Source organism: Euprymna scolopes, chromosome 20, assembly GCF_053919585.1.
Source record: "Euprymna scolopes isolate OS-2025 chromosome 20, ASM5391958v1, whole genome shotgun sequence".
Lineage (NCBI taxonomy): Eukaryota > Metazoa > Mollusca > Cephalopoda > Sepiida > Sepiolidae > Euprymna > Euprymna scolopes.
The window spans coordinates 90861546-90888204 of record NC_136501.1 but is presented as its reverse complement, the minus strand read 5'-3'; the positions used below and the strand labels follow the sequence as shown (position 1 = coordinate 90888204).

Genomic DNA, 26659 nt, shown 5'->3' with positions numbered 1-26659 from the left:
ATAGAATTTATCAAATTATCAAGTTTTTTCATATGTTTTAATGTAGGAAAGTTATGCGACCAATTCAGTATGGAAAATTGACTTACCTCCCTTGAGTTTAATTGACTTAAATGAAGAGTCTGCCATTTTTAAAAAAGAACATAATTGTGGATTTTTTTGTTAAAAATACATCTAGTACATGTACTACTGGATCATTTTTTTGTCATTTTTGGATTTTATACTAATTTTGACATGGCATGTAAGTATATAATGGTTTCACCTGAAATGTGTTGCTTTAAAAGGTCATCAGTCTACACAAGCACGGTTTATTTTATCATGCACATTCTATGTTTCCGTGTTCAATGATTATAAAATAAATTCACAAATCAAAGGTTTTTAGGTTAGAAAGGATTTTATGTATTCAGAAACTACATTAACTGCAGCACTTGAATTAAGACATTTGATTTTGATCAAAGGTGGCACTACATTATCTAGAAGTCTATGTCATGCTGGAGGTACTTCTCAAGTGGTACATCTACAGCAAATATGATTGCTAAAAGAAAATAGAAAGAAAAATACAGTTCACCGACATTTATTGAAATTAATCCAGTAGTTTTATCTTTATTGCATCAGCATTATCATGAAAGTCAAGGGAGATAATTTTAACTTTTTGAGAGCGAAATCATTTAAAATAGGATTTAAAATGAGGTCAAACATGAAAAAAAAATCATCTTTTGAATACCATGATAATGGCGATGATATTCAGTGGAGTTCAATTTATTTAATAAAAACAAAACTACTGGATTAATTTCCATAAATTTTAGCGAATGATATTTTTTCCATGCCAAGTAAGTATTTTATAATAAGTTTCTTGCTATTTTCTTTTTCACAGCCATATATCATCTAGGTGTACTACTGGAGAATACCATGCTTGACATCAATAAAAAGGAAAAACGGGATTTTACTTTTTATAATCATAAGTATTTATAAAATAATAAAAAAATTTAAGGCTTGGAACAGCACTTGTTGATTTCCAATAAACACCGGGTATGCCTTGAAGGGTCTAAAGAGTATAAATTTATCAATTTATTTAAATAACTTTATTCACAAAATCATTACCGTATTCATCCTTAATATTGCAGTTATATTGATTAAGAACTATTTTCTTATGCATTTGCATGTAATCACTTGCGTAGTGATTCGTATGCAGTTTAGGAAGAACACTGGCATGTTCTCACTCACGTAGTGATACGCTGGGTAATTCGAACACTTGGTGCATGCGCTGTTATTTTCATTCCTGCCCAAGGTCGTTTCACGCCTTTTGCAAATAGTCATACTTGGAACATTGTATTGACAAGATGACATATTACCTTGCATGTCTCTTGCCAGGACTTGACTGAAAAGTAGGGCAAATTGTATATCTCTCTTATCACCTCTTGCAATTGCATTGGGAGATGATATGAAACTCATGGACGCCATCCCATTTCTATAGTACATGTTACAAATTCAGGACCTTACAGTAATGGCAATTAAGTTAGCTAGTGTGAATTTTAACAAGGTTCACACTGAGTGCACAATAATAACTTAGATCTGCAAAACAGAATCATTCCCAAAGATGAGTGATGTAAAGTTGAGGCAGCGGACAGTAGTTCAAACGTCATAGACTAAACAGAGTGATATGACGAAGGAGGTCACGTTTTTTTAAGCTAGAAGAAACAAAGGTTTTCAGATCAGTTTCTCCATGGAAGCCATGTGAATGAGACACCGCCAATAATGTTGAAGACTTTGTAACTTAATTTGTTACTTTGATGTCCATGTACATCACTCGTTTCAATTAAGTTAAAAATTAAAGTTAACTAAATAATTAACTAGGACAACACTAGTCTTTCTCTCCCAAGTCAATTCCCTCCAAAATAAAACCTTGAAAACTTAGCAAATGTCTACTTGTATCCTCTTCATGAAAAGCTTATTTCTATAGTAACCACTAGATGAAACAGAGACGATAAAAAGTAAAAAGTATATAAAAGACATTGCCTTTTATTCTTGCGTTCATAACTTTTTTCAGACTGTATATTGCATCGATGAAACTGTTGAATAAATTTGATTTAAATTGTAGAGAAAAAGTTTGTCCCTTTTAACCGCAAACTAGATTACCTACTATATTTTGCGCAAGGCCAGTAAGAGAAATATACTACATAATAGTGATCTCTGATAAGCTTCTTCAACTGGCTATTATGTTCTTTTATAAAGATAAATTACTGAATCAAAGGAATGAGTTATGTCGTACTTGTACACCTTTCAAACTGTTCACTATGGATAAATATGATACTTGATGGTTCTGAATTTTTAAAATGAGGATGGTTATTCATTTGGGCTACCGTTCTCATCTTGAGTGTGATTTTCACGTTTCGATCGATGTAACCTCAGGTGTATCTTATCAAACTCAGGAATATTTCTGACGAAATTGGGAATTTGGACGGAATTTCAAGCCTTTATTTACTTCACGGGGGGGGGGGGGGTTAGCATGCTCTTGTTCTATCAGCTATGATTGGATAGAGGTCCTAAGTAATTCGCTGTGAAAATCACACTCAAGATGAGAACAGTCCGATGAATTCAAATAACACCTAGTGACTTATTCATAACATTCCATAAGGAAATTTAATAAAGCTAACTTTTATTGCTATTTTCATAATCTTGTTCTTATACACATCTATCTCCAATGGATGCATCCTCTTTAGTTCGTCAAAATCAAAAGTCCATCTTCTGTTTTCCAATCAATTTACACAAAACTTTTTTTTCCTAAACAACAAAGCAAAAATGTTACTTTTAATAATTCACCGAATTTCCTACATCACCTGTTAAAACAATCCTTCCTTGAATTTCACATGTGACCAAATATTATCCCACATTCCATTTGATAACATACTTTAATAACTAGGGCTGTGACAACAGCATATTCTTTTCATTCTTTTGACTCTCGAGTATATATCCAACACAGTTACACTCAGTTAATCAACCGAGAACCACATCAGTCTATCTAAAAACATATAAGATATTTCTATCTATATAAAAGCCAAGTACGTCCAAGGATGGAATACTGCTGCCATATCTGGGCAGGAGCTGCTAAAAACAGCCTATCCTGCCTTGACAGAGTACAAAATAGACTTCGTGGCTTAGTGGGGGATGCCCTTTTCTCTTCCCTGCAACCTCTCTCCCACAGAAGAGATGTTGCGAGCCTATCTTTGTTTTATTGTTATTTCCATGGCAGGTGCTCGTCTGAACTCCAATCTCTGGTCCCCCCCTCGCCAATCTTTCACGAAAAACACCCGTCTAGCTGAATCCACTGTGAAAAATTTTCCCCACTCTTTATCTGTGCCTAAATCAAAACGTAGATTCCATGAACAAAGCTTTTTTCTTAGAACTGCACGCCTGTGGAACTCTGTTCCGTCTGCCTGCTTCCCACCTGACTACAAACCGGATGTCTTCAAGTCCAATGTAAACAACTTCCTAATGAACCACCCCCTTAAGTAAACACTTCATTAAATCTCCACACTAACGTAGTGTACTTGCAATAACCCTTATCCCTGAGTGGCTTCCGGGCCTTGATAAGTGGTGACCACCATGTAAAAAACAAAAAACAAAAAAGAAACGCATATATGCTCAAGAGTCCAAACAATGAAAAGAATATTCTGTTATCACAGCCCTATTAATAACGTGGATAAAAGTTGTGAAATCTCATTATCTAAACATACTAACTTGCAATAACCCTTATCCCTGAGTGGCTTCCGGGCCTTGATAAATGAAACTAATGAAATGCCAGTTCTGAAATAAAATATCTTTAAAAAAAAAAAGCTTTACTCTCTATACAATGCATTACCTGTTTTCTTAGTATTGATGAAAAACTGGCTATTATTACGTTCCCTGATAAAGGTAAATTACTGAATCAAAGGGATGAATAATATATTAGTTGTAGACACTTTAAACAGTTCACCGTGAATAAATATAGTTATAACCGAGTGAATTCTACATAACATTCCATAGGGGAATTTTAGAATACTTTCTGGTATGACATAAAACATCTTGGATAAAGTAATATTACTTTAAATAATTATAATCAAGTTATCTAATTAATAGGTAATTGAAATTTATAAACTGCAGTGAAAGGTTAAAAATAATCATCCCAGGATGCGTAAAATTCTGCAAACAGAACAGTTTTATACCACTTTCATGTGCTCTAACAAATATTAAAATCAAGATACAATCCTACTAAGCCTTATGTTTAGAATCTTAATTCGAATTTTGATCAAAACCCATTACAAGTTTAATTGTACCTTTTTTATTTAAAAATTTTTTTTCTAATGATCTTTGTGTAAAAATCAAAACAATTTATGTTCCATCTGTATCACTAACATTTCTGATTCTTCATCAAATCATCTTCAGGTGACAAAAACCAATAAACAAAATGCTGAAGAAAAAGAATTTTAAAAAGCAACTGAGAACGCATACGTGAAGTCAGATGCCAAAAGAATGAACCAGTGAGACTTTAACCATTTTAACTTAGGGATGTCAGAATTACCATGACAGAATAATGTTAAGTACTTCAAAATATGTTATCATCGCTCTCTTAAGTAATCCAATCTAACAAATTTCTATTACTAACGATTATTATGATATTATCTCATTGATTATTGTACACTCAATAGCCCTTATGCTGGAGTGGCTTCCAGGCCTTGATAAGTGGTGACTCCTATGTAAAAAAAAAAAAAAGGTTGCTAACTTTTAAAAATACTCAAATCTAGCTTTAATAAAAGCTCAAAGCAACAAACGTATTTGTCCAATCTGCAACATCCTTGTCCATATTGGATTTAAAGTCAAGTGAAAAGTTTTCACAAAAACATTAAACAAAAGAGTGACTTCCCTCTCTGATTTTACTATGCGCCATGACATCAACTCAATTTTTTTTTTTTATTAAAAAAAAGGACAAAGTAAAGAATAAGAACCCCAGAAGCCTACATAAATATAGCCCCCCCCTCCCAACTTTTCTTTAAATTTTTCCTTAATATTTAAAATCAACGAATAAATCAACTCAGGTTGTGTATGTTTATTTAAAAATGACGCGCGCTGGCAGTCAACTAGTGTTGATTGATACGTGTTCTGTTCAAGCCTCACGGCTTCCAGGGTTCTTATTCTATACTTTGTCAAAAAAAAAAAAAAAATAAATAAATAAATAAAAAATAAATAAATAAAACTAATAAAAAAAAAAATCATGCTTTAATGGTTAAAATTTAATGAAAAATGTACGAGTCAAATGAGAAGAAAAATTTTTTTTTGAATATTCTTTTACTGGAACAATTTTATTTTGGTCGATTTGGGTTTTTGTATTACATATTAACTATCATGTTGCGTTATTTTTTTTTATCTTATAAATAAAAAAAATATAAACGGTTGTAATGACAAAAATGATTTGTTTTTGGTAAATTTGTAGAATAAGCCCACGCTGCAGCCCCCCCACCTCACCCCGCAAAAAAAAAAAAAAAAAAAAAAATTTGAGATCCTATCATTCTATCATATGTGAAGTCTATATATATAAAAAAAAAAAATGTCAGAAATCAAAACTAACAAAATAAAAATCATTTTAGAATTTAGTGTGAAGAATCAGTTTTGTATATAAATTTAATGTAGAACGAGCTTCCATTTTTGGGTTATTTAAAGCAATTAACAAAATTATTTCATTACTCATCTCAAATCCGAGTGACTAAAGTTAGGTTTAGGTTAGAAGACTATAATGAAGGTTTTGAAAAATAACTTATCAGTGGAAATAAAGTTTCATGAAAAACGTTATTTTTTGCTGGGAGTTTGTCCCTTATACAGTCACTCAATGCGAACATGATTATAATAAAGAATAAAATTGCTCCAGTCAAGAAAGTTCAATCACACCAAAAATTCTAGGCTTGCATGCATTATTATGTACTTATTGGAGGAGGGATGTATATTTTTTAATATTAAAAATGGCAATTTTTAAAAATGTTTAGGAACACGAATATGATAGGCAAATACCTACTTTCATAAAACCATGTAAGAAAGAAAATGTTACAGGCAGACATTGTTACAAAAAAAAAAAAAAAAAAAAAAACAACATCTACAGGATATAAAAACAAGGGAGGTAATCGAAAAAGCAAAAACAAGGGAAATAATCAAGACAAAAATTTGTTCTTATCCAGAATTCTCCACTATTAAAAAAAAAAAAAATCAGTATGATATACGTATCCAAGACGAAATGAATATATATTCCAAAATTATGTAAATTGATCAAGTAGTTTTATTTTTAAATAAGAATAAAATTTTATGAGTATCTACGACGCCATATTGAAAAAAATATACCAAGAAACAAACTCAATAATAATTCATACTTACTAGATTTATTATTGTAATGCATACAAATTCTCAGTAATCGCTTAAAAATGATTTTCTTTATGAAAATAAAACTACTTTATCAATTCAGGTGATTTTTGGAAGATGATATTTTCACTTCATCGTGTTAAGTACTTCAAAAGACTATATATATATATATATATATATATATATATATATATATATATATATATAATACAGACTTTTCTTTATTATTTAATATAGGGATAAATTCTGAACAAGAATCAGAAGGAAACATTGTTACAAGACACACCTGCAGAATATAAAAACAAGGGAGACAATCAAGAAAGCCTACACAAGGGAGATAATTTAAACAAGACAACCATTTAACAGCTTTCAACACTCAAAGCAGAAACAAGAAATTTTTTTTTTTTTTTTCGTTTAAGTCACGTTTTACAAACAACTATCACCAATAACAATAGGGTTTTAAAAGTAGTTTGTTTAATTAATTTATTTTTTTAATGGTGTTCTAATTTACTATTACGATTTAATTGTTCCCATATTGTATTAAATTCGATGCAGCATCGGATTAGGTGGCCATTATCGTCTAACATATGCTCTGCTTCTTTGAGATGTTTTACTCTCTACCGTTTTTCTCTCCGTCTAAAATTTATACTTCCTCCCACAAGTTTCCTTTTTCCATCAACTTGTGTGAATAACATCCAAGATTCGATCATTTAAACAAAAAATAATAAAACCTGAATGTTTGGGAATTTTTTGACATGAGAATTGATAATTTGCATTATCTATATAATTATAAAACTCTATGGAACGTCCAGTCATCATTTCTTGATTGAATCTTGTCTTTGACGATCGGACGATTCCATCTTTTTAAAAAGGGATGACAGGTGAATTTATATATATATGCATATGGGTGTGCGTCAACGGCTAAGGAATGAGGGTGGAGAGTTGTAGGTTTTGATTTTGATTCTAGCTGATGGCACCCAAATTACATTTTTTTTTTTATAGTTTTGAAATTACTACTGTATATTAGATTCAATATAATAATTGATAGGGAAGTGCGTCAATAGTAATAAATATGTAATTTGCATGAATTAAAATATCATATTTAAGAGTATCTTATGAGTTGGCAATGCCATGTGGTCTGCTAGTTTGTAATAAAGGGATGTTTGAAATCCTATACAGATTAACAAGTCTGACTTAAAGATCCCCGAGTTTAATGAGACATACATAAAATAGGTAAGAGGTTACATTGAGAATAACATCCAACATAAGAATAGTAATAAAAATAATAAAAAAAATTTTGAAAGTATTCGCACAATTTAAAAAAAAAAAAAAAAAAAATGAAATTATGTTAGAAAGAACATTAGAAACAAAAAACAAATAAAAAATAAACAAATAAAAATAAATAAATAAAACCCAGACGTTTTGGAATTTCTGACATAATTGATAATTTGTATTATTCAAACTACCGTTTTAATCATGGGTGTTATCGTCAGGACACATAGATCTGTGATGCAACGAATGAATATTAATTAATCCTAAAGGACAAGCTTCTGAACCTTGAACGGTCAACCATCAGTACAGGCAATACAAAGAATATAATTAAAAATTACTTAATTATATCCGATCATGGTTGATCGATACGAGAATGATCCAACCCTGTGGATTAAATAAAGGGTTGTTCAAAATCTCATACAGATTCACAAGTCTGACCTAAAGATTCCCAGAGTTCAACAAGACATGCATGTCATGAGAATATTATCGAAGATGAGGACAGCGATCCAAATAAATCAAATACAAATAAACAAAATTGATCTAGCAGAATTTCAACTTCCATTATTGATTCCATAATTAAACGCTTGAACAGATAGATTGGTCCATTGATCATAACTAGGGCTTTGACAACAGCATATTCTTTTAATTGTTTTGACTCTCGAGTGTGTATCCATTGATATCATATGCTGTTATATAGAGTGATGTGGTTCTCGGTTGTCTGTGTTGGATATATATTCGAAAGCCAAAACACTGAAAAGAATATGCTGTTGTCATAAGCTCTAATCATCACACAGAAATTTCACAAAATTGATTTTGTTAGTTAAAAAAAAAAAAAAAAAAAAAAAAATGAAATCATATAACTTAAAAGCTGAAAATGCTACCTGGTTCAACTTCTCTACGTCCTCGGTACCATTTAACCTCTGTATCACCTGTATGGTTAACAGTAAACATTGCAGCTTCTCCTGATTTGACCGAGAGGTCACTGGGGGTAACAGACACAATTTCTGGAGCCTTCGATCGTTCACCAGTTTCGTCATTGCAATCTTGCTTATCACCTGCACACACACAAAAAAAAAAAAAAAAAAAAAAAAAATTAAGAAAATTCCAGAAAAATAAGCATATGTCACAAGCAAAATTTGGTAAACAACACAAGACACTTCCATGAATAGAGTTTTTTTTCAAGAACTTCTCATCTGTAGGCGCACAATACCATACAATACAAAATCAACTTCACAATCTAGTGGAGGATATTTTTCACAGAAGAGACATTGCTAGTCTATTGTTATTTTTATGGTAGGTGTTCAACAGAGTTCCAAGTACTGGATGGCTTGAGGAGAGAGAACACCATTTTTTTAAAAATATTTGGTCAGGGTTTACTTCTCATGCGAAGTATCCTCATCTCAGGACTTCTGACAAACCTTTTTACAGAGAGACTAAAGACCTGTGAATAGTGTCTAGTTCTATTCAAGTTCTCAATAACTTCTGTTTCATCTTACTTCCGTGGAATTTCTCAGGAATCAAAGCCCCCCTCCCCTGTTCCTTTAGGACTAACACTTGATCCCTATATGAGATACATAGATATTTGAATACTTCATTAAAGTTTTTCTTTACATCTCAAATGTTCAGTTTGTAAAAAAGTCAACAACTTTCACTCTCACCAATTGACCAGTTAAATATGTTATATAGTATACCTTTCTTGTGGTCTATTGGTTTTACTGAATTCAAGGACAAGAATTCATCTTGTCTGGTGGACTATCTAGTTTTTTGCTGTTACTTAAGGTAACATCACTTGGAGAAGATGCACCATCTATAATCTAAATTTCACCTATCTGTATGTATGTCTGCCTAAAACTTTCGACAGAGGCGACGGATTTTCACGAGATTGGTATCGTTTTGAAGCACGATTCTTCGGGCGACAAATATCGAAAAATTGGTCAAAAACATTAATTCCTTCACCTTAAACTAAGAACTTTTCTACAGGGAGGGGTCGCTTTTTTCGCCAATATTTTTGAAAGTCATCCCCTCTTTTCGATTGTCTAGCCTTAATTTAAACCTACGTCACTTCCAGTTTGGTGATGGGCGTAACAGCAAAAATGTCAGGGTTTTTTTTTGTTTTTTTTCACATTCTTTGCCTCCTTCGCTGTACGGGTTCGAGCCTGCCTACCTACTACCACTTTTTTTTTTGCTCAACACACATCTCCAAATACCTAGGCAACCCTGCTAGTTCCATATAAAAACCAGTGTGGGCAAGCCATACTGACATCTTATTTGGGCCGTGATTATGAATATTCAGTCAGAGTTTACTTGTAGGCAAAAAGTATCCTTATGTCAGATTGTCCTGATAAATCCGTGTACAGAAAGACCTTAGGTACTTGATAGTAACAAGTAAGCATTCAAGCTCTCTATTTAAGCCTTTCAAAATATTACACCTACCGTCTGATGTATATTTGAAACAAACCATTTTCTATGCAATCTTTCATCACTTTTTGTTTTCTTCTGTATTCAAACAACAAGACAACGAATAAGGCAATATGTTGATTAGCTTTTGCTCAACATATTCTTGAGCAGCAACAGCTCCTGTCTCCTACAATTGTAAAATTATCCTCCAAAGGTACAGTCAGCTTTAACATAATTCCAACCTTCTTTTACTCATTCAACAATACAATACAAGGTCTGGTCTCGGCTGGGGAAAGATCAAGGTAGTCATTTGTTGACTGTATCCTTGAATTACTTTTCACCAGATTTATAAAAAAAAATCATCTTCTTGTCTATTTTTGGTAGTTCTCCTCTATTTAACCTCAACTTTCAAACCGATGCTTTCCGATAAGTCTAAATAGATACCGAAACAAAATTGCAGCTTACGTTTACAGGACTATAATAGTAGCTTTATATCCTTCATAGTGGAGTGGACTATTTCCAAAGACCTGCTCTTGTTAAATTAACACATTATTGTTTGATAAATAGTTTGAACATATAAAATTTGTATATCCGAAAGCCTCTTCAATTATCTTACAATAAAAAACAAAAATAAATAAATAAATAACAGTTCAATTGTAATTAATATAAGTAAAAATTTCTTAGCTCAAAAATTGCAGAAAAAAGTTAAAAAAACAAAACAAAAACAAAAAGTGTACATTAAACACAAAAGAATCTCAACAAAAATTATTAGCAAATGGGGAATTAATGCAGACATGCAAAGCAGCTCAAAATTGAAACATTTAAAAAACGAAAAAATAAATAATAAAAATCTTGCTTCAACATATTTTTTCAAGATGGCTCTTTTTACCATTAGTTTGATAAAATTCATTGAAAAAAATAACGGAGGAAAAGATGGAGTAAAAAAATTCTTTGAAAAATTAAATTTAAAAATAAGAAAAAAGATCAAGCAAAAAAATAAGTTATCAAAGAAAAAAAAAACAGAAAAAAGTAAAGTTTTGTTTTGTCATGAGCATTATGGTAGAATTGACCATCTCTCTTAGCACTTTTGGATAACATTGAAGCCATCATATCAAAGGGGTGGATAATACCTTACCTCCAAATCTTATTTGAAACATTAAACTTAAAAATAGGAAAAGTCAAGCAAAGAATTAAGTCAAATAAAAAATAAAAAGTTATTTCTTTTCAATGATGTATACAATCTCAGAACTGACCAATAATTTTGTGTCCATGTTTTCAGCTAACGCTATAATCATTATCAAAAGTTTCATGACATTCTACCCATTCATGATCATTATATTTTATAAATTCAAAGATTCTATTATTAGCATTGGATTCCCTCAATATTTTTTTAGTCAGAATTGTTTCTAGGAAGGTATCGGGTATTTAGAAGAAGAGGGGTCATATGAAGGTTGCCAACATCATAAGTGAAAGTAAGTTTTGTGGAACAAACTGGATTCGAACTTGGGATACCCAGGTTGTCAGATTGTGTCACCAGACAAGATGATCACCGTCACTTCCCATTCCACCAGTTTATTTGTACACACAACCCACGGTGCTCAGCAACTAACAGCTCTGCAATTAGATGCAGTAGCACGATCATCAGGAGGAACCACTTCAGTTTTGGCCGTAACTCCTGCAGTGCATTTCTGAAGTGGTGGGATTCCTCTATCAGGAGTTTGTATTGGTAATGGCAGAAACTACTTCTCTGTCCAACACTCATTTCTTTTCAACAAAGTCCAATGCGATGCTTTCTTTGCTGATTCTTGCATGTCTGTTATAAATCATAGGCATTCAAGCTCTCTATTGGTGTGTCTTTCAAAATATTACACCTACCATCTGGTAGTGAGTGCAACATTGGCATGGTTAGGGGGCTTGCGTGTCTCTAGGATCCGGATAGCTATGCTGGCAGGAGATTCGTCTCCTGGTAGGGTCAATCAAGCCAGACAGGTTGAAGGGTAGAGATCAGACTAAGAGCGCTCACTGGTCCTCCAGGTTGGGGGTTAGAATAGGGCCAATAACCCAATTCTGTTAAAAAAAAAAAAAAAAAAAAAAAGAAAGTTACAGAACTTGCAACGACATCATATGTGAACTTCTTGGTCCGGAAAGAGTCCTCTCTAGTAGAGTTAATGACACGAGCAGATGAAAGCCTCTGGGAAGCCAGTGCATTGGCAACCCTTCTGACGACCAAGGCCAAGACAGGGACCTGGAACATCAGAACTCTATACGAGACAGGCAAAATGGAATGACTGGCCACACATAGCGGAAGCCTGCATCCAATATCATCAGCCAGGTCCTTGAGTGGAACTCGCAAAGCAAGTGTAAAATTGGTTGCCAGAGGCAGACATGGAAAAGAAGCATTCAGGCAGAGACCAGGGCTGCCGGAATGACATGGGCTGAACTGAAGAGGACCAGCCAGAACCGGGTCTATTGGAAGAGCGTCGTTGCAGCCCTATGTTCCCCAAGGAACCAAACAACCTAAGCTAAACCTGACCAGCAACAAACCAGTTTCTATGCAATCTTTCATCAGTTAAAGTTTTTGTTTTACTTTTGTGTTCAAACAACAAAACAATGGATGTTGCAGATTAGTTTTCACTCAACATACCCTTGAGCACTTCACAGCCAAATGATAATATCCCACATTCCATCCCTTTTCCTGGCATTCAATCAGTAGATCAACATATCTCTAATCCTCATTGTCTTCTGCAATTGCAAAATTATCCTTCCAGGGTACATTCTATTCCTCATTCCAAGGTCTGGTCTTTACTGTGTAAAGATCAGTAGAAATATCAAAGTATTCTGGGAGTTTCACTGCCAAGTTCCATTTTCCTTGCCATCTTTCATTGGTTAACTATCTTTGAATGACTTTTCACCAGGCAAGCTGTTCCAGCTCTACGAAATTCATAGAATGCTGCTTTGAGGAAGGTGGGCGCTCTCTACCGAGCTAGAAGGTTATTCACACCTGAGAGTACCCTGTATTCACCCAGGCATAGAATATTGTTGTCACATCTGGGCTGATGCATCTGCCACTAATCTCTCGCTCCTAGACATGGTTCATAAAAAAAAAAAAAAAAATAGTCACCAACCTAACAGGTCGCGCACTATCAACCAAAGTTCAACCTCTGTCCCATCACTGAAACGTAACATTTCTTGTGCCTATTTTACAAGTATTTTAATGGAAAGTGCTCTGATGAGCTCAAAGCACTAGTACCCCCTCGACGTAAATATGTCTGACAATTCTGAGAAGCAGTAAAATCCCATCCTTTACACTACAGAAATCCGTAGACGCTGTAAAGTCTTTTACTCAAATAGCTTCTTCCCTTAAACTTCAGACCATAGTCATTTGAGACAGCTACATAAATGATGAGAGCAGTTCATTCAGATGTCAATGTCAGTCTTGATGGCCTTGTCTTTGATGCATCTGTCTGCCTTTGTGTATGTCTCCATCTAAAAATCTAAAACCATACAAGACACACCAACAAAGCCGAGATCTTCCTTTTCAGCATTGCCTCAGAATATGAACATTTTATTTTTTGTAATATTCATTTTTTGGAGATGGGGGGGGGGGGAATTCAACAAGAACAAAATTAGTTATCTCTATCTCTCTCACATTACATTTAGAGGAATTGATTTCCTTTAGTATGAAATGGTACTTTTAATAGAGAGAGAGAGGAGGAGGTTGATAGAGAGGAGGAGAGGGAGGAGGGGAAGAGAAGGAGGAAAGAGAATAGGAAGAGGGGATGGAGCAGGAGAGAGTGGGAGGGATAAAGAGAGACAAGTTTTTTTTTTTTTTTTTAAAAAAAAGGAAAATATTACACTTTAATTCTCCTATTTTCTTATTTATGCTCCCGGGCAATACCAGGTAGCCATGCTGATGAGAAATTAAACATTTTTATATATAATTCAGACAAATTATGAGAATTTAAGATGCAAGAAAAACATGGCTTCTCAATAGTCATGTACAGATGATATATGGCAGATCAAATGAAATAACAGAAAAACTCATTCGAAATATACTTGCATATCAAGCAAAAGTAGATATCGCCATAAAAAAAATTACGGAAAATTATCAAATCGAATTTAAATTTAAAAAAAATATCAGTTTTATGGTATATTTCCAATTCTCCATGGACACAACTGCATATGAGCAGATGCTTTTCGAACTGATATGCTATTATATAGGTTGCACATACGCACACAAGTACTTAATTATGCACTGGTTATCTGCCCTTGTCATGAATTCCGATTTGTCCGACAGGCGTCATTCTCTACTTCCTGTTCCATTATCTCTATCTCTCACTCTTTCATTCACATCGTCCATGTGAGGCACGCACATTACGCACACACCTCAGCAGGGCGTTTTCCTTTTCAAGTTAAGAAAGAATACACGTGTATACCTTAATGAACTCTTAAATACACAATGAACATTCAGTGTATACTTTAATGAACATCTTGTGATCACATACAAACATCAGACATACATACGCATACATTTTACTTCATGCATGCTTGTTGATATATACACACACTCTCGTGTACACAAACACTCTGTATTACTCATAACTGTAAATAACTATATATGTAAATACAGAGAAATAAAATACTATTTCCATTATTCTCATCATATGTAAATATGTAAATGCTTTAGCGTTCTTCCTTCTGATGTCTCTTCTTTAAATGCACTCAGTAAACTTGCTCTTTATTTCTTGTATTTATTGTTGACTGTTTTTTGAACAGGCAAAACGCATATACCAACATGTATTTTACATCTTTAATTTAGAAGTTACGTATTAGGGAGAACAGGGGAGATAATCCAGTTAAAAGGCATAACAGTCTGCTCCAGATTTTAAAGAGGAGATAAGCATTTAGAAATCTCCAAAATACAAATTGCTTTCTTCTGGATAAAAATTGTTAATCTCACCGTAAACCCCAACGTCTTAAAAGAAAGATTCTTTGGACTCATTTTCCTACCTGTAATGGTCAATCTGCAGAATGTATCCGTATCCCCACAATGATTGTACGCCTCACAGACGTACTCGCCAGCATCCTCTGGTAACACTTCACTGATAAGCAGTTTGTGTATGTAGCTAAGCCCATCGTTTAGGCTATACGTGACCTGCTCAAAGATGGGGTCTTTGGGCGGAATATCATTGTTGTTGTGAACCCAAAACACCTCAATGGGTGACGTACCTGGAAATAACAGGGAAGAGGAAGCATGCAAGTGGAAATAAAAAAAAAATTTTTTTTAAACAAGCGTAAAATGGCAGCAAGTCCACATCACCACATTCTTCTTATTTTAGCATTGTCTGTCCTTATTAATCTCATGACACAAACGAAGAATTAAAAAATACTTTTTTGAGGGGGATCAATAAACAAAAATAACATGCCAGCCTACTAACCGGTCGCATGAATTGATAGAATCTAAAAATAATTTTAATTATGTTATGTTACTTTAAGCTATTGTTTCATTTTTAATTCTTACTAATGCCTACATACTACACAAGATTTTAAATCTAAATAATGAATGCTCCCTTGTTTTGGCTTTAATTCTTCCAATTGTTCTTGTTATATACTTCTTCAAAACCCACTTCAAAAACAATAGCAGGTCAGTCCAAACAGACGTCCCTGTATCTCAGACAAGGGGAGATTAACAACAATAAAGAGGAGATTACTTCCAACAAACTTTCTCATCTATAGGCAAGGGGAGATAACTCAACTGTTTTAACAGTTTTGACTGTATTCAAAGAATAAAGGAACATAAGACTGTCAAATGCATGGGCGATCATTTGTAGTCAGCAAAACCTTTCTGCAACTATTAATGTCTGCTTATTTTTTTCTTCTATAACGTTTTTCAGTACTTAATCAGTTTACAAACCATACATAAATAATAGCATTGTTTAGAAATACATTCTTATCATATGGAGTCGGGGGGGGGGGGTTCTTAGCTATTCTGTACTTTCATATAATAATTTAATAAACAAAAGATACTGCAAAAATTGAATTGAACTTAAAAATTCCATCTAAAACAATAGCATGGTTCGTAAAATGCAAACGTAACTATTATTCCACTTTTATTCTTCATTTGAAACAAAGAATATTCGGGTTTGTTTTACTGTACACACAGATTCGAAAAAGTTGTCACAAAACAAATATAGAACAAATAAATGTTATCAAAAGCAAGATAAGTTACTTTTCTTCCCAACTGGATATGTTTTAGTGTTTATATTTAATGTAACATGTTTATTCAGCTCGAAAAACATAGTGTTTACCGATGTATTGGAAAATTTAAAATGGCAGCCGACTCTCTCTTTGAGGCGGTAAGTTTGGGAAAATGAGTTCTAAATAAAAAACCAGACAAAATACTGTTTAGAAACTCGCTCAATATATGTTACTGTGACATGGGCTGACATATATTTGGCAGGTTTTTTAACAGTATTTTGGCTGTTTTTTTTTATTTATAACTCCTTTTCCCAAACTTACCGTCTCAGAGAGAGAGAGAGAGAGTCGGCTGCCATTTTGCTAACACACCCAATGGGATTTCTACTCTTCATACAAGATTTAAAAAAAAAAAAAAAAAAATCAGTCCTCACATCATTAATTCTGAATTCTCCCGGAAACTTCTGAGCCAACCAAGAGTGAATGGTTGTGGTGGCAGAATTCTTTGGTTACTTGGATAAAATTGAAAGATTTTTTTTTTTTAATAGGTTATTTACTGCACAATGTTTGTTTCTTGTTTGCATGGCCAATAAAAATTTTTCTTTCAATTTATTTAATGCAAAAGTGTAATGATTTTTTTTGCACAGAAATGGATAATAATTTTTAGTCGCGTGCAAGCGACTCTATAAATCACTCCGTCAGTCGGTCTGTAACACTTTTGTGCTTGGCCTTTTTGGTTAAGATCAAAGATCTGTTGTTAATAGATGCTGTCCTTAGCTTTTTAAGCTTTTCATGTTAGTAACTTTGTGATATAAAGTGGGGATCACTTTTCTGTATTAATTTAATGTAAAATGATCACCCACTTTACAACCAGTCAGTCTCAAAGCCATTCAAGTCATTCTCCAGATCATTCAAGTAGTTTTTGAAGGATTCCAGTTATTTTTTAAGCATTCAAGTCATCCTTAAGTTCATTAAAGTCATTCTAAGTCATTTACTTTTTATTTATTTAAGTCATTTCAGCCCATTTTTCGATCATTTTAGTTTATCTTTAGGAATTTCATGTCAATCCTACATTAACGCATTCATTCATTACACAAGAGCACACAACTAATGGCTATCGATCTTGTTTTTTTTTTAAAAGTTAATGAAACTATCCTTTCTCTTATCTTGTCATTTAGTCTTCCCATTCCATGAGTGATGTTTTTGACAAAGAGAAAAATTTCAACTTTCTTGTTCATAACCTATCCATTTAACAAATTGTTGGTTAGTTTTTGACCTTGATGTAGAATTTCTTAAGCTTCCTACGTTAAGTGGATTCATTCTTTGTTTGGAACAATTTCCATAGAAAAAAAATAAATAAAAGCATACATTCCTTTTTGCTAGAAATCAGCTATTCAATACTTTCTTAACGCAAATAGATCACACATTATTGCAATATGTTAAAACCTTCAGAAGAGTCTGCTTCCACATGAATTTTTACTTTTTTTCCAATTGCTGATAAAAACAGACTCCCATGACAGAGTACAAAATAGACTTCGTGGCTTAGTGGGGGATGCCCTTTTCTCTACCCTGCAACCTCTCTCCCACAGAAGAGACGTTGCGAGCCTGTCCTTGTTTTATCGTTATTTCCATGGCAGATGCTCGTCTGAACTCCAATCTCTGGTCCCCCCTCGCCAATCTTTCACGAAAAACACCCGTCTAGCTCAATCCACTGTGAAAAATTTCCCCCACTCTATATCTGTGCCTAAATCAAAACGCAGATTCCATGAACAAAGCTTCTTTCTTAGAACTGCACGCCTGTGGAACTCTGTTCCGTCTGCCTGCTTCCCTCCGGACTACAACTTGGATGTCTTCAAGTCCAATGTTAACAAATTCCTAATGAACCGCCCCCTTAAGTAAACATTTCAGCAAATCTCCTCACTAACGTAATGTACTTGCAATAACCCTTATCCCCGAGTGGCTTCCGGGCCTTGATAAGTGGTGATCACTGTAAAAAAAAAAAAAAAAAAAAAAAAAAAAATATCAAATCATCCATCATATGCTTTTATTAATATATGGATCACACGCAGATGAGGTGCCAGATTATTGTATACATGCTACTTAAGAGGCGATAAAACCTGGCTATACTAATTACCGTATTAGTCAAATCAATTACATTACAGAATGTTTAAAACAAACGTTTGCTTTTTGAACTTATATCAATATGGTGATTATTATTAAAAGACGATACCAATACATAATGATTGCAATGGATAGTTTAATTGTATGATTATAATCAAACATATACTAATAACTGAATTATTGACACTAATTAATACATACTGGGCTTGTTAGATATTAAACAAATAATATATGGTTGTGTTTCTGAATTTTGGAGATGAGGATAGATAATTTGCATTATGTATGTATCCATTCTATGTTTTTATTAACTACCACATGATCATACGTAGACATACTAATGTATATAGGTTACTTAAGAGGTAATAAAGTCTGTCTAATGTATTAGCCAAACCAACCATATCTCATCTCTAAAATCTTATGAATTTCACATTCTGTGTGTACATATAGCTTCTCTAATCTCTGTTCCTCTCTATTGTGTTATATGTATTCTTTAAGATGATGACCATGATCTGGCATGTCTATTTTTAGAGTTCAATGATTCATCATTCGACTCTACAGAAGAGACTTAACCATCATCTATATTAAAAAAAGATCATATCAGTGACACCACTTTGCGATAAAGCCTACATTAATTACTACATTAGTAACCAACCTCATTACAGAATATATAAAGCAAACGTTTGCTCCTTGAACTTATATCAATATGGTGACTATTATAAAAATACAACACCAATACATAATGATTGCAATTGAAAATTTAATTGTATAATTATAGCTTTGTAACTTTTCCTTATCTTATTTTGTCCATTAATCCTCACATTCCAAGACCGATGCTGCCGAGAAAACGGGAATAATTGTTTTCTGGCTTGCAATCTATCCAGCTAACCTTATCTTAGACTAGTTTTTGACCTCGAAATACTATTTTTTTTTTCTAAAGCTTCTTATACCAAGTCTGAAGCAATTATCATAAAAAAATAAAAATAAATAACCAAATATATGCTAATATGCTAATTACATATTAACACTTACAGGAGGTAAGCAATGAAAAAATTAAGCAGAAAGAAAAATGATGCCATGAGTATGGCGGAAAAAGACATAATAGTGTTCCGCCTTTGATCCCGAGCAACGTTGGGTCTTCTTGCTAGATTTTATTCTTTTAATATTAAAATGTGTTGCTTGTTAATATCATTAATACATAAAACACTTCTAGAATGTAAAAAAAAAAAAGTAAAAAAGACCCCCCCCCCCAGAAAAAAAAACAAGAGTTGCATCAAATTAAAAGACAATGGAATTTAAGACGTATTGTGGTGAATAGGAAGCAGCAGCCTTGAAGTGTGCAGCAATCATTCTAAAAAGCAGACACGGCAAAAAATAGGCACAAGACATTTCAGTTAAAAGCAACAAAATATTTAAAACGTTTTTTTTTTGTAGCAAATAAATTAAAAAAATCATCATAAAATGAAGTGCAAAAAAAAAAAAAATAAATAAAAAATAACGGTTCTGCTGAACTTTCCTGAGTAGAGCAATTTTGTTTCGGTTAATTTAGATTTTGTATTGTCTTCGCTTCTTACTTCTATGTCCCCCCCCCCATCCCCTGTAAAACATTCACAAAAGAAAAAGAAAAAAAAAAAAAAAAAAAAAAAAAAAAAAAAAAACATCGTCTAGCTACAACTGTCAACCACACCCCCCTCTATCTGTGCCAAATAATAAACGAAAATTCCACAAGCAAAGTTTATTTCCTAGAAATATCCATCTGTAGAAAAACTACTGTGGGACTGCTTCTCATCTGACTATAGCACTTGTTTTCAAGTCTAATGTAAATAAGTTCTTGTTGAGCTGTCCTATTAAATAATTAAACCCTACCAAAGTTCCACCATTACAGGCCCTCAGTGTTTGCCGGAGTTGGCAGGGTGTTCTGATTCTCTTAAGCATCTACTGTGTCTGTCATCAAATACATACTACATATTCCCTGACACAACTTTGTTCCCTCTGAAGTATATGATCTGTTTGGGTTAGATCTGCTGTCTACTCATCAGAATGTAACAGTTGCTTCTGTCGCCTACAGATTATTTCATGGTTCTTGCCCCACTGCAATGCTTAAATACCACTTTGTGCGACTGCTGAACAGATCAAACCTGTGACAATATACATTCACATTAGACCCTCCACATAATCACACTGGTGTTTGCTCAGAGACGTACTGGAAATCTCCTTTCACATTGTGTTCTGCAGTCCTGAATGTGCTGCTTCATAACTGTGTGAATGAACATATATGACTGTCACATTTTCAGAGTTTTGTATTGGTTAACTACCGTGATATTCCTAAGTTTTATGCATTCCTTAATTAGCTTTATGGCTAATGTCTATTGCTAACAATTTTATAACTATAACTTAAGGAAGAGAAAAAAATTACTGATCATCACGGTGTCTCACTATCTACCTAATACTTATTAACTCTTATCCTAGAGTGGCCTCTAGGCCTTGATAAGTGGTGACCCCTGAAGTGAAAAAAAAAAAAGACAGACTTATTTTTACCAAATGGTTTAAACTCTTTCAGAGCCGAGGTTGTTCTTTATTTCTCCCAAATTATTTTTCAAAACATTTTTGGAGAACCCTTTTTTTTCTTTTTTTTTGAGTCTTGGAGAGAACCCGTTTTAGCAAGGCATTTCTAAAAAAACAGTTTTAGAAAAAGGTTACACAACAAACTCCCATAAATAATGAATACAAAAGCATAAATTCACACAAAAAGTATTTTATATTAGTTATAAAACTGTGGACCTTGCTTGCATCTTGTCTTTAGTGATTGGACGATTCCATCTTTTTAAAAAGGGATGAAAGATGAATTTATATATATTTTATATTTTAAAGAGGGAATTAGACCTGGAGTCTAAAGAGCAAAGTTTATTTTAATATATTAGTAAATGTATTAATACTTTTAAAAGAAACAGTGCCCATTGTGTGTATATACAGGATTACCAAAAAGAAAAAACGAGCCCCACCCCTAATTAGGCCCCGTTTCTTAGTGTTTTGTCCGAATGAAATGAAACTTTGGTCATAATTAGTTTATTATATTCAATACATCACATCAACGCACTAGGGTCTTTAGCCTTTTTTTCTCCATTGACTGTAAAATGCTCAGAAAAACAATTGAATGTCCTGTTTTTTTTGGGGTCACCCTGTATGTATGTATATATATATATATATATATATATATATATATATATATATATATATATACACACACAATTATTATATTAAACCTAATATATAGTAGTGAGATCCAAACTAAAACACACACACACACATATATATATATATATATATATGACTTTGGTACCATCAGCTTTATATATATATATATATATATATATATATATATATATATACTAGTAAAACTGGTAATTAGTAAAAACCTGAGGAGAGTGCTCAATACTATTGCAGAGCAAATATGTGTTTTATTTTTTTTATTACCGTTTTATCTGTTTGGTTAGATATGTTTCAGATGTTGGACCATGTTTACAATCCAACAGCCTCGTCATTTCCTCTAAAACACTTCTTCCAAATACTAACAACCATTTCTGTAAGGTTTGACAAGGCTGTTGGATTGTAAACATGGTCCAACATCCGAAACCTATGTAACCAAACAGATAAAACGGTAATAAAAAAATAAAACATATATATATATATATATACACACATGGGCATGGCTCAGAGGTTAAGGAATGACGTTTGAGAGCTGTATGTTTTAGTTTTGATTCTAGCTGATGGTACCTAAGTCATATATATATATATATATATATATATATATATATATATATATGTTTTAGTTTGGATCTCACTACTATATATTAAGTTTAATATAATAATTGATAGAGAATTGTCGGTATAAATATGTAATCTGCATAAATTAAAATGCTGTATTTAAGCATATCTTATGACCGGGCAATGCCGAGCAGCCTGCTAGTATATGTTTAAACTGAAAGTTTACAGACATAGGAAAACATAGAATGTTTGTTCATAGCTTGAGAGTTCTTGCGGGGGGATTCATTAGCTGAGATGCTGAGAAAATCTGAGTCTATTCCTAAAGGACTGTGAATGATCAACAGATCAGAAAAGTATTTAAAACTTCGTCACTCAATTGCAAAAATTACAGTTCATTCTAAGTTATTCTAAATTAATTTGTTTTCATTGAAAAAGTTCAGTGAGAAATGTTACGATATAAAAAAGGATATGCTTATATGCTTGTTTTCAATCAGCGTGAATTAGCAGACGACAGTGTAAAAGATTTGAGGCATTGTGTGTGCATTGGTGTAATTGTGCCATGTGTATGCATGAGTTGAGATATAGCTTTCTCAAGCCAGACAAAAGGTGCAAAGGGATCTGGCATGAACCAAGTGTTGTTGATTTTGGCTCAATCATCTTTATTGAAGGAAAAAGATCAGTCCTGAGGTGGATCAAAACAGCAAATTTGCAAATTCAGAAAAATATATTTGTTTGGCCCAAAATGTTTTTATTAATTTGGGCTTTGTGCACTAAAGAGTAAACTTGGACGTTATACATTTCAATAAATTATTTTTCTAAAACGTTCATTATGGTTTTTTAATGTAAACCTAATTTGGAAACCACTGATTGGAGATGAGTGGTAAAAAAAATTTGTTAACTGTCTTAAAAAAAAAAAAAAAAAATGGTTTGGAAATGTGGGAAATCATTTTACATTAAATTCATGTATAAAACTGAACTCTTACTCTAAATTCTAAAATAATTGTCATGAAAAAGTTTAATTTCATTTCTGGGGAGAAGCGAGGGTTCAGTGGGGTTTTAACCTACAAGTGTACAAAAATATATTTTTTTAGGTAAACAAAAATAAAAGAACACCAACAGGAAACACAAAACACCCAAATTAACCAAAAACAAAATGGCTCCAGTAAAAAAAGTTCAGAAGCACCAAAATATAAACTCAGAAAACAAAATAAAAAACTAATTTATTTTTTTATTAGAAATGCTAAGCAAATATTTGTGCTTTGTTAAAAGAATTAAAATTAAAACTCGACAATTTTGAAAATTTCTCTAATATTAACCCAAGCAATTGTAAAAAGAAATTCATATAGAAATTTAAAAGAGACTATTTGCACTTTTTTCTTCTCTTCTGAAGATAAATTATCTAAACATTTCATTTATCCTAGAAGTCATATGCATGTTGAAAGTAATTAAGCAAACAAATCATTAGTTATCACAAACCAGTCTAGAGTTGTGAAAAAATGGATGACTTAATTCACTTCAATTTCACTTGTAATAACTCGTTTATTTTGTTGGATTTTTTGACAAAATTTAGACGTCTGCAAAATTTAATCATTTCCCTTTATAAATATACAATTGTTTTTCTTGTGTCCTTAGTTTTTTTGTTATTCTGTTAAAAATAAAACTTCACAATTTTGAGTTTGGTCTAATCTTTTATAATATATATATACACACACACATAGATACATGGGTTGGGTACATCTTAACGAGCAAAGAAAGAATCTCTACACAATCATTAATTTTATTATTTGAGTGAATGCTTATATCTTATTCTTAGATAAAATAATTAAAAAAAAAATATGTAATCATGATTGTGAATTTTTGGTCATTGGGATGCAATCAATCAGCATATATGCTCTGAAGTTGGAAACATAACTTCATTAAATTTGTTATTTGAAACGATTTGGACGATACACACACACACACATATATAACTCAATATCTGTATGCATAAAAGTGTATATAAAGTTTACCAAGGACGACAATGGAAGTCATTACAAATCTCTAACTACTCTTCTAACCTAAGGGAAATACGAGGACCGCCGAACCTCCTTTTAAACTTAAAATGTATCCTGTTTTGCTAAAATTTATAAATGTATAAAATTCTCTGGGAAAGACCATGAAAATGGTCCCAATATTTATATTATCCTCTACATATTGAATGATAGTGTAGTAATGTTTTCTCTTCCTGTGGAACAATGTGTAAAGAAGACTACTGAATGGTTCAAAGCAGCAATTGAAGCACACATTCCTACACGGAAGTACTTTATCAAACCATACTCTCCACAATGGTTCATCTCTAATTGTGCAACTGCTATCAATCAAAGACAACATGCATTCCACAAACTTATCCGACATAAGTCCAATGCAAATAAGTAAAAGTTTGTAGAAGCTAGAAATTATTGTAAGAAAGAAATAGCTGCAGTCAAGAGAAAGAGAAAACACAGTCGCAAAAACTAGGAACTCGCGATTTCTGGAAAATTTATAACAGTGTAGTAAATAACGGATAATCGACAATTCCCCCACTATCCAAAAATTTTGAGATTGTTTGCACAGCAACTGAAAAGACAAATCTGTTTGCTCAACGTTTTGCCTCCAACTCCACTTTAGATCCAGCAGGCCACCCCCTCCCAAATTTCCTTTTGTGGACAGCAGCCACACTTGATGACTTAAAAATCACCCCTTCACTTGTTTGTGATGCCATAATAAACCTAGACATCTTAAAAGTATGTGAACCCAATCTTATCCCAGCTATACTATTAAACTTGCTCCACAGAGGTTGCTCCGGTTCTCTCCAAGTTCTACAATAAATGCCTTAACAAATCTTGCTTTCTCAACTGTTGGAAAATTGCTTCTGTTGTACCAGTTTACAAGAATTCTGGTAAAAGAATTTACCCACTCAATTAGCACCCATTAGCCTCCTCCCTCTCTTTGCCAAAATCTTTGAGTTCTTAATCAATCAAGCACTAGCCTGTCACCTCACAGACAAACTTTTCTGACTGACAATATGGATTTAGACAAGCTCGTTCTAGTGCAGATATCCTAACTGTAATCTCTGACCATATATACCAAGCACTGGATAAGGTAGGTAAAAGCTAGGTCAGTAGCTCTAGACATATCTAAGGCATCTGGCAGGGTTTGGCACGATAATCTTCTCACAAAAATTAAATCATATAGTATTGCTGGACATATACTCAACATAACATTCTTAGGTAAGAAAAAAAATCCAGGTTGTCCTCTATGGTCATATGATCAAAACAACATGATATAAATGTGGATGTATCTAAAGAGTCGATCCTTGGCCCTTTATTATTTCTGATATTCATAAATGATCTTCTGATAAAATTTTCCTTGAGATGGTGATATTTGCTGATGACACCATGCTCTATAACAGACACAACGCTTAAACGAACGAATACATATCTAAAGAAATCGCTAAAACTCTAGAGGAAGACTTCCAGTCTGTGGTAGAATGGGGCCATAACTGGTTGGTAACGTTCAATGCTGCTAGTACTAGGTTTATTCCCTTTAATAATTACAAGAAACCTTGTACTTCTACACTATTGGGACGAGATTTTGTAGTCATTAAATTGAGTTTTCAGATAAAAAATAATGGTTTCAACTGATTTTTTTGTTAATTCTAATAAGTTACAATGATAGCTCCCAAATTATGCAGTCGAAATTACCTGAATATTACTGAATTATTAAACAAAAACTTTAAGCGTGTTAGCAGGTGAAAAATTTGCTGTCATCTTGTTTTTATAAAATGAAACAAAATGCAACCATAAGTAAGGGAAATAACTAATAATTTTTAATGTGACCAACGCAAAACAAATAAAATAAACATAACATATATACAGTGTTTCTAAGTCTGGTTTCATAACTGTTTAACATAAAAATAACTGTTCACCTAAAAATTAAATAACATAAGTTTTTTGCAACTGTTTAATTGACAATGAAGCATTTTTTTTTTTATGTATTAACTGGATATTGCAGGAAATCAAAAATATGGATTTTACCTGAGCAAAAATAAATATCACACAGATTCAATTTCCTCAGGTCCATTTGGAAAATTCCTAAAACTTTGAGTTTTCTAAGAATTATCGGGAGTAAATTACCTCCCTTGTGACTCTTCTATGTCTTACGTAGGCATACACGATCATGTTCTTCAAATTCTATTTCCTTTAATAAAAAAATTCTCTACCTTATTGATTTTCGTAATTTTTAGATATAATCATTTTAAAATTACGAGGAATACGTAAATACCATTGTTTTTATGCGAAATTCAATATTGCGATTTCCGAAATCTCGTCCCAATAGTGTAGAAGCACCAACCTTCTCAACCATTGACGGTCATGGCTAATGACACATTGCCTGAAAGTACTTCCCTCAAGCTTCTAGAGTTAACATTCACAGACAACATAAATCGAAACAAATACATTGAGGCAATTATCAAGGCTGCTGCGAGGAAGGTGGGTTCTCTCTACTGTGCTAAAAG

General features: G+C 32.9%; 1 protein-coding gene across 12 annotated transcripts in view; it reads right to left on the bottom strand.

The window, feature by feature from the left end:
• LOC145241644 (myosin light chain kinase, smooth muscle-like) overlaps positions 1-26659 on the bottom strand; it is a 224373-nt gene that overhangs the window by 99174 nt on the left and 98540 nt on the right. For 6 of the 12 annotated variants that reach the window (XM_080104777.1, XM_080104772.1, XM_080104778.1 and 3 more), the window contains exons 7-8: positions 15058-15276; positions 8532-8705 (exon numbers count right to left, since the gene is read on the bottom strand). In XM_080104777.1, coding sequence (XP_079960903.1) covers positions 8532-8705; positions 15058-15276 — 393 coding nt within the window. The remainder of the gene's footprint in view (positions 1-8531; positions 8706-15057; positions 15277-26659) is intronic. The other 6 variants (XM_080104782.1, XM_080104775.1, XM_080104779.1 and 3 more) reach the window with 1 other exon arrangement.